The following is a 14,664-nucleotide window of genomic DNA, read 5'->3' as shown; positions in this document are numbered from 1 at the left end:
GATGCTGGTGAAGAGTATCCTAACCCTAGGAATTCAGGAGGTTTATTTTTGTAGTTAGACTCTCAATTATAGGCCTAGTAATTAGATGAGGAGCATCCAAATCCAAATAATATGTAAAGCAGCACCTAAGGCAAACTTCCTTTGAAAAGCAAAGCCAAAGGTTACAATAACTTTAGGAATGTAGATCTTAAAACCCTCAGCAAGTATTCTGGATTGTTTCTGGTGTGCTGGTAGGTTTCTGTTTTTGTTTTTTTGGCTGTTGCTTTGTGTTACACAAGAGTTTCTCCTTTTTGGCCCTTGTTGTTTTACTCTTTTTGCATGAACTCTAAAGATTCCGAAAGACATTAGTGTTGCAATGTAGATATTTTATCTATAGAAGAGACATCATTTCACAGTAATGTGGGGGTTAAAAAACTTTACAGTTTTGGCAAATAGATTCCACCCTTCTCTTAACTTACTGTCAAGGAAAATAAGAACAGCATATAAAGTTAGAATTCTTAAAATAAAAAATATGGTAATTTGATACTGAAGAGATAAATATGAGATTATGAGCCAACAAATTTTTTTTTTCCTTTGACCCTCAAGAATACGAGCAGAGGCAACATCAATTGCAAATAAACAGGAAGACTGCTGAAACTGATAAGGCACAACAAATTAAAACAAAAACACTAACTGTAAATTGTGGATTAAGGTGATTATATAAATCATGTACTTTCATTTGCTTTTGAACTTGGCTCTAAATGAGCTGAAAGAGAGTTTTAACTGGAATACATGGAGGAGGTCCTGAGTATGTGCTACAAGGGTTTCTTAGAAGACTGCTTACTAGTCTAATAGAGCATAGTAATTGCCAAAATCAAATTAATTATGCTTGGTAATCACAAATCTAATATATATATTTTCCACAACAGGACTAGAGAAACTGACAGAAATTGATGATTTCCATTCTTACTTGGACTTTACAACCCTTGGGTAAAGAATGTAGAACTAGTAAACTGGAAACTAAGTTTTCAATGAAGTATAAAAATCCTATGTTTTACTTAGAGAAAAAGAAAATAATTTTCTTCTTTAGATGGACTGTATAGGCCAGGAACAGTGGCTCACACCTGTAATCCCAACATTTGGGGAAGTTGAGGTGGGAAGACCACTGAGACCCTTTCTCTACAAATACCAAAAAATTAGCTAGGCACAGTTGCACATGCCTGTGGTCCCAGCTACTCAGAAGGCTGAGGTGGGCAAATCACTTGAGCCTGGGAGTTTGAGGCTAGGGTTAGCTATGGTCACACCACTGCTCTCCAGCTTGGGTGACAGAGCAAGACCATGTCGCCAAAAAAAAAAAAAGATGAAATTTATTTAAAAAACATTCTCTAATCTTTTCTATGGTCTATAGTTTATATTCTACTAAATCATACTTACAACTATTATCAAAATTAATATCTAATATTATTTACTAATTAGTAAAATATGTAGGCAAACTTGTACAAAGATTCTGTCTTCTCTCTACGCAGTTATAAATACCATTAACTCTCTGAACAACATCAAATTAGGAAGGTAGAAATTTTTCTTACACGAGATTGCAATTAAACAACCATAGGTTCAAATACAGGGCAGAGGAAGGCAGCCAAATCTTAAACCACAACCAAATCCTCATCTATGATGAACCTAGGCCTTTATCTTAAAGCTTCCTTTTCAGAACTTGCTCCCTAGTCCATTTGCTTTCTCTCACACCAACCACAGCCGAGTGACCTGGATGCTACTTCTCTGCAAAGCATTTTCAAGCCTCTCCCCAAAATAGCTGTTCCCCAGGCCACACTTTGCCTGCATCATATTTTAAGGAATGTCATATACGCTGTTCTAAATGGATTCTGGGTCTCTTCTGGACAGCCTAACTCTGAAGGTGCCTGAAAGCAACTGTTAACATAAAGAAAATGAAACACCCTTTAGTGCAGCATGGTTAATATGCAGTGCTACCTACCGAATATTATCGCCTCAGCCTCCCGAATAACTGAGATTAGGCACGTGCCACCATGCCTGGCTAATCTTTGTATATTTTTGCGGAGATGGGGTTTCACCATGTTGGCCAGGCTGGTCTCAAACTCCTAACCTCAGGTGATCCGCCCACCTCAGTCTCCCAAAGAGCTGGGATTATAGTGTGAGCCACCATGCCCAGCCAAGGGCCAGAATCTTGAAGCCACTTGCTAGGGTGTTTGTAGAATGGAGTGGTGACTAATATGCAGCCCTAATATTGCATATTAGACAATTTATATGAGAGTCTTTCATTCCAATAACATTATTAAATAAAAGTGATTTTTTCCCAGAGTTTAATTCACTTATAATAGAAATTTTATACGGAAAACTCACTTCTAAATAACTTTTGAAGTTACTATTTTAGCTTTTAGGAAACAAAATAGCTCAATGGCACTTCATATAAGAAATATTTTTAGTAGAATTCATCATGTGAACAAAATGCTGACAAACCAGTCATACAAATACTGAGTTAAATAGTTACTTAAAAAGCTTACTTATAGTCTCATACTGATAATCATATATTTTTACCTTGAGGAGATATGTGGGGATATTGCTGAAATCCACTGGCAATTTCAAAAGAAAACGAGCTGAAAATTCACCAGTCTGTAAAAAGAAAGTTAAAATAATAAGATTAAAATCAAAAATAGATTATGAAGTGACAATTATAGCCAAGGCCACAAGTTCAACCTGTTCAAAATGCAGGCATCTTTAATTTGGTTTTCCTAACATTAGGCAAGAAAAGAAGGTTGGAAAAGTAGGGGAGGATCAAAAAGAGTTCTTAAATTATTAGTTACTAAAAAGCACAATTACAATTTTTTAAATCTGGATTTTAAATGTACAATAAAATTATAATGTAGCAGTATTGCCTTTTTGTTTCCTAAAAGTATGAAAAGAATACACAAATGTATGATTATTTTTTTAATCCGAAACTATAAAGACAGACCTACCCTTTGATACATTTGTTTTAATTAAAGCATTCAGACCATTTCAATAATATTTATAAACAACAAGGCTGATGGCATACACCACCATTCTTTCTGTAGTATGTCTGGAACTATATGCAAAGGTCAGACTTCTACCTATCAGTGGGTATCCAAAATAAGTTTCCCATCTCTGGGAAGTCCACTATATGATTATCATTAACTGATGTTTTTTTCATAATTCCCTCCAGGAACTAATCTCTATAGGAAAGAGGTACAGAGGTTTGTCAATTTAAAACATTTAACTAAGCTATAAATAATAGCTTCTATTTGCTAAAACAGAAAACTCATTTAAAAGAAAAATATTTGCCTCTCAATTTTTATGATAGAAAAAGCTAAGGAATCACACTTTTTTTTATTTTGTCATAGTCTAGAGGAGGAGTTTTCCAAGTAGGTCATGCGAAGATCTTGGCATGCTAGAGAACCTCTGCAAAGGCAACAAAGATGTGTCCTGAGCTAGCAGAATCCTCAGTCTTCCATCTTGTCTCACTCCAAGCGTGTAGCTCAGCCTGGTATTTCACTTAGACATACTTGAAAAAAGAACTCCTAAAATGATCCAGAACTATTCAGAGTGGATGTCTATCCTTTTCATATTGTAACTACCAAAGAGTTCCCCCTCTTTAAAAACTGAGCAACACAAACTCCCTCAAACACATCTTAAAACATAGCAAGCATTTACAAATATTTTTATGAGTGGGTGGATGAATGCACATAGGCACACATGCATAGCACTTTAGACAATTTCACAATAGTTGCCACTCCATTCTACAAACACCCTAGCAAGTGGTTTCAAGGTTCTGAGCCTTGGTCAGGCACGGTGGCTCATGCTTGTAATCCCAGCACTTTGGGAGGCCGAGGCAGGTAGATCACCTGAGGTCAGGAGTTCGAGACCAGCATGGCCAACATGGTGAAACCCCATCTTCACTGAAAAGTACAAAAATTAGCCGGGTGTGGTGGCACACACCTGTAATCCCAGCTACTCAGGAGGCTGAGGCAGGAGAATCACTTGAACCCAGGAGGCAGAGTTTGAAGTGAGCCAATATTGCACCATTGCACTCCAGGCCAGGTAAGAAGAGCGAAACTCCATCCCCCTCAAAAAAAAGGTCTGGCCCTAATTTTAAAACTCGGATCTAAAACCTTGAAAACGCAGACAGAAATATAAACCTTGAGCTCTGAAGATAACAATGTTAACTAATATCTGCCTAATTGTTTGTTTTACCACTTACAACATCTTTTAACTTACTGGCTAAGGACAGAGCATTTCTTCATTACCATAACTCTAACCCTGTGACAGAAAAGGCAGAAATGAGAATTGAATGGACGGATTCAAAGCTGAGGCAAGCCAGTGTGTGAGTGACAGAAGCCACTATGCCACCAGAAATGCCAATGGTGAGAAACAGGACGGATGCTCAGAACTGAGTAGCTATTCTTAGGATTGAATGCCATTATGTGCAGGCTACTCACAACTCAACACTTGGGAGAATACTTAAGAGCCACTAAGGATCTACAGATAGCTCATCATGGTGGGTGGGAGAAGGTTTATGAGACCCTATTATAATTCTTGCCTTCTGTTGTATAGTCCAAGATTACCAAAAAGGTGTGATTTTGGTATTATGTTAAGCTCCTACAGGTCTCTAAAACTAACATACTCTGTTAAGTGTGGTTCTTCGGATCAAGACACAGCTGGACCTAAAAGGGTCTGTTTTTAAGTACAAGGGGTCACACTTTGAAAGGGGCAAGTGCAGAGGCAACAATAATACCACAGAGTTAAATGAGCGCTTATAAGAGGTACACCCAGCCAAGTGAGAGTTTGGGGCTATAAAAGGAAAGACAGAAAAGTCTTCCCTTAGTGCTGTGTATAGTGCTACAGAAGGACCACTCATCAAAGAATACATGCTCCTGGACAGGCACAGTGGTCATACCTGTAATCCCAGCACTTTGCAAGGCTGACGTGGGTCAATCACGAGGTCAGGAGTTAGAGACCAGCCTGGCCAATATAGTGAAATCACATCTCTAATAAAAATACAACAATTAGCCGGGCATGGTGCACATAGGCACACATGCATAGCACTTTAGACAATTTTGCAACAGCATGCCTTTATTCTCAGCTACTCGGGAGGCTGAGGCAGAAGAATCACTTGAACCTGGGAAGTGGAAGTCACAGTAAGCCGAGATCGCACCACTGCACTCCAGCCTAGGTGACATAGTGTGAATCCGTCTCAAAAAAAAAAAAAAAAGTTCCCAACAACTGTCCACATTCTCTTTCTCCTATAAAATTAATTTTTCCCTTGTTTACTCAATCACTCCCATCAGCACGTAAACATCATTTTTTAAATGTCTCCATTCACTTCATATCCTTCTGCAGCTCCCATTTCATTTCTCTGTTTTACTTTAAAAAATAATTCCTTATAAAAAATTAATCTATATTTCAGGTCTATATTTCCTCGTTTATTATTTTCTTAAGCCCTCTCCAGTCAGCCCTTCTCCACCACTACTCCACCAAAACGGGTCCTCAAGGTCATCCATGACCTCCCCATTGCCAAATTCAATGATCATTTCTTGGTCTTCATCTTAAGTGTTCTACCAGCAGCATTATGACACCGCTAATCACTCCTTTCTTTTTTTACTTGGTAAAACATTCTTTACTTGGTTTCCAAAGTCCCAGTTTCTCTACCTTACTGGCCCTCCCTCTGGTCTCCTCAACCCCTGAACATTAGAGTTTGGGGTATGCCTGGACTTAACTCTAAGATCCCTTTTCTTTATTTTATGCTCAGAGGATCTCATCCAGGCTCATGACTTTAAATAATATATATGCTATTGACTCCTAACTTGTGTATCTCCATCCCAGACCTTTTTTTAAATTCAAATTCCATTTATCAAACTCCTATAAATAAAACAAAATTCCTGATTTTGTGCTCTTCTCTTGATATTTATTCCTCATTTCAGTAAATGGCAATTCCATTCTTTCAGTCACTCAGGCCAAAAACCTAGAATCATTTTTGACTCCTCTTTCCCTCTCACTCCACATTCAAAGTGGCAGCAAATCCTGTTAATTCTCCCTTTAAAATATATCCTGAGTTCAACCACTTTTCACCACCTCCATAACCATCCGAACTGATCTCCAGCCTGGACAAAGGCAATTGCCCCTAACTGTGTCAGCCATTGTTCGCCTGCAGTTTATTCTCATGATAACAGGCAGAGTGATTCTTTCAACACATCACTTGGATTCTGATCCTCGTTTGCTCAAAACTCTCAAATGGTCAAGATTTAGCTCCTTCACAGCGTAATTTGACAAGGTAACAATTGAGCAAAGATGGAAAGAGGGTAAGAAACAAACTATGTGGATCTGAAGGACAAATACCCCAAGCAAAGAGAACAACAAGTATAAAAAGGGTTGATGCAGGAGTGTGCCTCCATGTTGAGGAGATGGCAAGAAGGTCAGGGTTACAGGAGCAAATAAGCACTAACATGAAACAAAGTCACCCAGAAACTCTCTCCTCGATGGTATGAGCAATTTCTAAACCCCTGGAGGATGTGCAACAACCATCCATAAAATTAGTGAATAAGAAAATGGCTACTAGGTCTATGTGGAACAACTGTTAAGTCATTCCTGGGGATATTGAGGCAAGCTTTTAAAAAGTACCATGGAATTCAAAGAGTTTGGGGAAGGGAGTTGGAGAGATGTTGATAAACCAAACTCAAGTTATTTCTTCATTTTCAGTGTATAAGTCAAACAACCTACCAATAAATAAATAACCATTTCTACCTACAGTGTAAAATGTCAACCTGTAAGTTAAAATGCAATTTCAAAACTTTTGGTTTGTTAAACTCAGTGGTGTGTGAGTATATATATGCCTGTTTTTTACATATACATACATATATAAACAACAACAAAAGTGAAATGTAGGATTTTAAAAGTTAAAATAACTCTTGTACATATAAGGTAATAGGAAAGATAATTACATATTTAGCACTTGGACTGATTTGAACTGCTAGTTATTTTAGTCCATGCACTGCATTTTAGCTCTTTTGCCCTATTTTAGTTTGTACAATATATTTTTATTCTACCAGCTATTTTAGACCAACAGTCTTTTAAAAACTCTCAGATGATCCCTACTTTATTCCTTCTCAAAATGTTGATCCTGGAATTAATATAAATTTGTGTTTATTGGCAACAGGCTAATTTACACAACTAATGTCATACTGAAAGAAATCTTGGTCCCAGGACTAATAAAAATTTTTGTTTATCAGCAACAGGCTGATTTATACAACTAAATTCATAAGAAAAGAAACAATACTATGAAGGGAATTTGGGAAACCATAAAAAGCACTTTATGATTGCCAACTTTCAAGCCTACCATACATTCCTTATTTTGCCATTGGAAGAACAAAGAAAATTCAACACTTGTTTCTGACAGCACTGGAAATGTTGAACACTAAGACTCAAGAATTCAGTTTTCCATTCTGGCACTGATTTTCCTTATGACCTATAAGCTAATCATCTTCTCTAAAACTGAGTACATGATAATTTTAAAACAATCTTAATGTAAAATTAAGTTATAAACAGTAAATGAAGAGCAAAACAAGTGAAAAATCCTTGTTCCACCTCAGATAATGACTTTCATGTGGTTTTATATTTGAATTTCCAACAGCTATTCAAGCAATTTATGGTCACTCAGTTGTAATGTCAAAGATTGCTTTCACAGCAATCTTTCCTGTAAGCTGAAAATGAGACATTTAGATGCCGCCAAGTGAACAGAATAATTTGATTTTTTTTTTTTTATTTTTTTACCGTCCTTGGTCAAAATCTTCTCTTGGATAGATGTAGAAAATTATCTAACCTATGACTGTTAAAATGTCAGCCTTTCTGCCAACTGCCTTAATGGCAATTTCCCCAGCATTAGCAATAAATATGTGCATCTTTCCTTTTTTCAAGTTATAGTACGTTGGCAAGTAACTTAAACTAACAAGACTCTCAGTTTTGGCAGTTTATTAGGTCTAAGCTTTTCTTCTGGTAATCACAGCTGTAACCGTTTTTTCCTCCTTTTAGAAGTGACAGGTAGACATTTTGTGCAGAATGGAGTCCAAGTTCAGGTTGCTCTGTAAGGGAAAATTTTACTTCCTTTCTTAGAGACACTTCCCTTGTCAACAAACAAGGTTTTATCTGAAATTGACGGCTCTTACCACTTAGATAGCTAAAAGCTAAGAAACACTCAAGAGTGATTATAACTTTAGCTGCGTGACAAACTGGTAAGGCTGATTCTTCAAATGGACTCTGAAAACCAGTGAGCCTAAATCTAGAGATTGTTCCTTAGCACATGCATAAATATACACTATATGTGAAAAGGAAAGTCAAAGTTAGTCTAATTAGAATTTTATAATTTACAAAATGTTTTCTAAAATATGTCATTTAACTATCCCCAAAACCCTGCTTGGTAAATACAATTTATTTATATTCATTTTGGAAATGAGAAAACTGAGGCTTAGAACAGTCAAGAAACTTGCCTATTGAGAGACCATAACAAAAAGTCACGGAGCTCAATCTCAAGACTCAAGGTGTATTCATCCATTCATGACTATGTATTAAGGGCCTAAAATATGTCAAGTAGTCTGCTAGACATTGCAAACTAGTAAGTAAAAGACACAGGACCACTGACCTTATGGAGCTTACAGTCTAGTAGGTGAGTCAGACATTAATCAAACAATCACTCCTATAAATTATAACCAGTGTGGAGAAATGGAAACACTTAAACACTGTTAGTGGGAATGAAAATTAATTCAGGCAGGTGGGAAACAGTTCAAAGACTTCTCAAAGAACTAAAAATAGAACTACCATTTGATCCAGCAATTCTACTACTGGGTATATACCCAAAGGAAAATAAATCGCTCTACCAAAAGGACACCTGCACTTGTATGTTTATTACAGCACTGTTTACAATAGCAAAGACATGGAAACTACCTTGTCTTAAGGGTGCCCATCAATGGTGAATTAGATTTTTTAAACATGGTACGTATACACCATAGACTACTACACAGAAATAAAAACAGAACAAAATCATGTCCTCTGCAGCAAAATGGATGTAGCTAGAGATCATTATCCTAAGGAAACTAATGCAGAAACAGAAAACCATATACCACATGTTTTCACTTTTAAGTGGGAGCTAAACACTGGGTACACACAGACATAACCATGGGAACAACAGACATGGGGGACTCCAAAAGGTGGGAGGAAAGAAAGGGAACAAGAGTTGAAAAACTTCCTATTGAGTACTATATTCACTATTTGGGTGACAGGATCAACAGAAACCAAACCTTAACATCATACAACATAACCCTGTAGTAAACCCATACATGTACTCCCTGAACCTAAAATAAAAAATTAATAAAATAAATTATAACCTGTGATAAATGCTAACAAAGGGTACAGTGCTCTGAGAGCAAATTCCAGGAAGAAATGAACCATCTAGGGCTGGGGGCTCATTACTTTGAGGGAATTTTTTTTAAAGCTAAGTCAAAAGACCAAAAGGAAAAGTAAATAACACCAGGCAGGAAAAGTCTAAAGAAGAAAAGCAATGAGAGGGAACTGTATATAAAGCATAATTTTTCTCTGGTCACTTATGATTTTCTCTTTATGTTTGGTTATCAGTATTTTTACCATAATGTTTTGTTTTAGTTTTTCCTTGCATTTATCCCAGCGGGGGTTTGTTGAGCTTCTTCAATCTGTACATTTGTTTTTCACCATATTTGGAAATATATGTGTTATCAATTATTTCCTGCTTTCTTGTTTTCTCTTCCCCTTCTAGGACTCTAGTTTCTTATATATTAAACATTTTTGATACTATCCCGTAATATCAAGGCTCTGCTTTCCCTTCTTCCAAGTATCAATGTCCATCCAGTATTTGCCTGCTTTGATCACTCGCTAGTGTTTTCAGACAAATGGCTTTATATTTTGCTCAGAGCTCTGAGCTGTTACTTGTGAAGAGTAAGGAGCTAGTTGGCCATTACAAAAAGTACAACTTGACAGAAATTCTACAAATATGTTAATATACTATTGATAATACTGTGGAGAAACAACCATTTTCATATATTGCTGCTGGATTAATAAACCTGTATAAACTTTATAGAAGTCATTTTGACAATAAAATTATGAACACATAATCTTTGATCCAGCAATTCCATTTCTAGTGGTTTACCTTACAGACATACCTGAACACATGCAGTGACATATATACAAGATTATTACAGTATTATTTATAATGCTGAAAGATTAGAAGCAAACTTAATGTCCAATAATAAAGTTCAGATTTAATAAATTATAATTCAATTGTACACTGTAATAATATATAATTGTATAAAGAACAAGGGAGTTCTATACATGTTTATACAGAAAAAAATCTCTGAGCTAGATTAAGTCAAAAGAAAGGTCCAAGACAGTGTATAATAAACATTACCATTTGCATAAAAAGGGGGAATATATATTAGTATTTGCTTATATATGCACAAACTAACTCTGAAAATTTATACTAGAAAAAAGATGTATTAGTGATTACCTGGATAGGAGGAAAGTGGTATGATCTGGGTGGACAAAGGACAAAGATGGGAGGGAGACTTTTCACTATGTTACTTTACATAGACTTTGGTTTTTGAACAATATAAATATATTATCCATTCAAAAAATTTTTAAGGAATTAAAAAAATTAAACTAAAAGCATATATAATAAAATGTCTACAATTCATGCATTATTCATTCATTCAGTGATCAAATATTTACTGAGCACATACTGTGCCAAGTACTAGTTTAGATAATGTAGATCTTAAGACAAAACAGTCTATGTGTCCTCAAGGAACTTAAAGTCTATTTGGACTAGATTGGCAATTAAACAAAATAGTACGATGTAGTAAGTGTTTTGACAGAGATATTCACAGGATGCTTTGGAAGTAATTCAGTTGGGACACTTAGTTTCCAGTGACAGAACTCCAATTCAAACTAAGTTGAATAAATAAAAGATAATTTATTGAAAGGATATGAGGGATCTCATGAAACCTAAGGATAAAAACATAGCATGGCCTCAGTTCCAAGGATTCTAATGCCTACAGAATTTTCTCTTAGTCTCTTGTCTCTGCTGTGTCTGTACTTCATTTTCCTTTCTATTTGCCAGCTTCCGATTCTTTTGACTAGATGTCATTAGAAAAAGGTCCCAGATTTACATGTTACAGACCAATTACTCATAAAGAAACCAATTTCATTCCCTTAGCACTAACTCCAAATTCCCAGGGAAGAATTCCGTTTGGCTTAGGTGAGCCTCCCTGATCTAATCAACAAATTTCCACAGTTCTTTGAAGTAAGTAAGTTAATGGTACCATAAGTTCTTGAAAATAACTGAAAAACTAGGAAACTTTTCTGAGGAAGGAAACAGATTGCATCATTTGTGCATTTTTGAACACAATTTTTTAAACACCTAAAGACTTTTCTTAGAGCACACTTGAAATCCAGAATTCTTTGTCCTTTAGTATGTGAAGAAAAGGTGTTAAAACCCAATTCAGCTGGTCCTTTTACAACAATTGTCCATTTCCTTCATGGTGAGAACACTGTGCAAGGAGTGCACACTACATCTAAATGGTCATCAAAGAGATGGGGCAATGCACCCATGATTTCAAACAAATGAGTGGCCTCACAAAGATAAGTAAGGTGGCATAATTAGAGTTATTCCCCACATGCTGTTCTGAAAGTTAGGCAAAGGAAATGGAAAGGATTTCCTTTGTGTTTCGTATGCTTCCTGAAAATAAGATCTTTTCCACTGGATGCATCCTGCTGCTGAAAGAAACTTGAATTTTCTACTGATACCTCTATGATTTAAAACACAATAACAGTTCTTTTGAATGTCAGCATGATTTTAAAAGTTATCATTTTCACCTTTAATATCTTGAAGTATAAAGTAATTTAGGTATGCACATATTACTTTTTATTAATAAGGTTAAAAACTAGACATATAAGCTATCTTGTAAGCAAGATCTTAAGTATTTTCACTGACATACAAGTCAAAATTCAGTACAACAAATTCCATTACAAAAGCAATTAAAAAGGGAGCCACTGTCATGGTTCATTTATTTTAAATAATGTCCAACTCCTAACAGTTCCATGTGGTTAAAAACAAAACTAAACAAATATAGTCAGTTCCTTGGAGTATACTGTAGCCTTACCTGACCACCACACTACACCCTTTTCAAAGGAGCCACCACGTGTTAATCCCCAAGTCAAATGCCACCAGGATGTAACTCCCAAGCAGCAAAAATTAAAGGGGAATTACGGGTGAAGGCCCCTATATGCCCTGCTATATATAGCTGACTGGCATGACCAGAGCACCTACTATATCCTCATGGCCAGTAGGGAAAAGGTCATCCACTTCCAGGCTCCTCAGATATTTTGATCTTTTTCTTAGCAACTCTGGCCCTCCTCTCCTATCATACTAGACCAGTGCTGTCGGTGAAAAAAAAAATGTAAAGCACAAACGTGAACCATGTATATAATTTAAGATTTAACATTTTCTAATAGTCACATTTTAAAAGGCAAAGAGACAGGTGAAAAGTTAATAATACATCCCAATATATCTAAAATATAACCATTTCCTCATGCAATCAACATAAAAATTATTAATGAGATTTTTTTAAACTAATCCTTCAAACTCTGGTGTGTATTTCACATGCGCACACATCTCGGTTCAGACTAGCCACATTTCAAATGCTCAATAGTCACATGTTTAACTAGAAGCTCCTGCATTGGACAGCACAGTTCTAGACATTTTCCCATTAACATTAATCCCCACATTAAGCTAAACACTCCCTGCCGCAAATACCTAAAGATCTACGTAAGCTACCAAATACCACAAACCTGAAAGATTCCTCACAAGCAGACTGATAAATGCCAGCTGGTTAATGGGAATGACCATGGGACAGCCTCTTTTAGCCAATGTCTTTTTCTTTTTCCTCCAAAAACTGTCTAAACCTATTGCATTTACTTCCTCTTCTCCCGTTCTCTTCCTAATACTCTGAAATCTGTTCTGCCATCCTCAGAAGTCCATCAAAACTGCTCCTGGTAAGAAAATTTTCACTTTCACTTTGCTTTCTACAGTTTATCTGCACCCTAGAGGTCACAGCTTCTATTGGTTCACATATGGTAACTTTATGATTAACAGCATTTTTGAGAGGTCATACAGGAACAATCATTGAATTGGCACTTATTGAACACCTATTATAATAACTTACTTGAAGGATATACCAAAAAGAGCTAATAATAATAATAATAATAATACTTTTTATTACTTGACTCCATATTTATTTAACTCTCAGTTTCCCACACAAGATCTAATTTAACCTTTGTGTCAAGGTCCAGACAACAGTGTAGCTTTCTCCAGGAAAGTGACACATGGAAAACCTATAGTCACACAGAAAGAACTGGTGGCAGAATGAAAACCCAAAGCTCGTGCCCCCTAGATCACTCTCCCTCTCCAACATATCTTCAAATGGCCTCTGTGTAGAGGAGCTCAGACTCAAACACTGCTCAGATACTTTCCCTTTACACACAATATCTCAGCACGATGACATGATGGAAGCTTAAGACACTACCTCAAGGGAGGAGATACCACAAAATGGCTCCTTTCCTTTCTGTACAATATTTTTAATTGTTACCAGAGCTTAATAGATAAGCCAAAGATTTTTAAAATCTTACTAGGATTTGGGTCAAATACAAGCAAAAAAGTTAACTGTCTCATATCCCATTATAAAAGCATAAATCATTATTAAGGAAAAAATATGTTTTAAAAACTGCTTTATCTCACAGATCACCCATTGATGATATTTATGTATAAACTATGTAGTTTTGGAATATCTCAAAACTTACATTTCAAATCTCAAAAAATAACACTTTAATCAAAATGTTAGGTACAATAAGCCAACTTTAAGTTCTGGGAATCAAAACAAAGCAAAATAAAATCCACAAATTTGCTTATTGTGCTTTGTTGCAATTAATAAACACTGTGTTTGAATATCTGTCCTCTCCAAAACTCATGCTGAAATTTAACCCCCAATGTGGCCGTATTGAGAGGTGGGGCCTTTCACAGGTTAATGGGTTAATGGATTCATGAGTTATCATAGGTGGGGACCTAGTGGCTTTACAAGAAGAGAAAGAGACGTGAGTGAGCATGTTAGCATGCTTAACCCTCTTGCCATGTGATGCCCTGCACCAGCTCAGGACTTTGCACAGAGTCCCCAACACCAAGAAGGCTCTCACCAGATGCAGTCTCTCAACCTAGGACTTCTCAACTTCCATAACTATAAGGAATAAATTCCTTTTCTTTCTAAGTTATTCATTTCAGGTATTCTGTTGTAAGCAACACAAAATTGACTAAGACACACTGGTTCTTCTGATACATATATCCATGACAAAAATATTAACAAGGCAATATAAAATAGAGGTAATAAATAATAATAATAATAAAACAGAGGCCATATAAAATGAGACCTTAGGATTTATCCTTTGAGAAAATGTAGGATGTATCATTGTTTTGATATGTCATATCAAAACAGGATATATGCTTTTAATAGTTCTTACATTATGGGAATTCATCACTTTAAAATTATGATCTTAAAAATAGCTCTGCTC

The 14,664-nt window shown here is 36.0% G+C and overlaps 1 protein-coding gene across 4 annotated transcripts in view; it reads right to left on the bottom strand.

Moving 5' to 3' along the window:
- BABAM2 (BRISC and BRCA1 A complex member 2) overlaps window positions 1-14,664 on the bottom strand; it is a 457,075-nt gene that overhangs the window by 284,591 nt on the left and 157,820 nt on the right. For all 4 annotated transcript variants that reach the window (XM_064363957.1, XM_064363959.1, XM_064363960.1 and 1 more), the window contains exon 6: window positions 2,554-2,628. In XM_064363957.1, the coding sequence (XP_064220027.1) occupies window positions 2,554-2,628 (75 nt within the window). The remainder of the gene's footprint in view (window positions 1-2,553; window positions 2,629-14,664) is intronic.

Source organism: Aotus nancymaae, unplaced genomic scaffold, assembly GCF_030222135.1.
Source record: "Aotus nancymaae isolate 86718 unplaced genomic scaffold, 86718_ANA_hifiasm-v0.15.2.pri h1tg000057l, whole genome shotgun sequence".
Classification (NCBI taxonomy): Eukaryota; Metazoa; Chordata; class Mammalia; order Primates; family Aotidae; genus Aotus; species Aotus nancymaae.
This window is presented reverse-complemented; position numbering and strand designations above follow the sequence as displayed.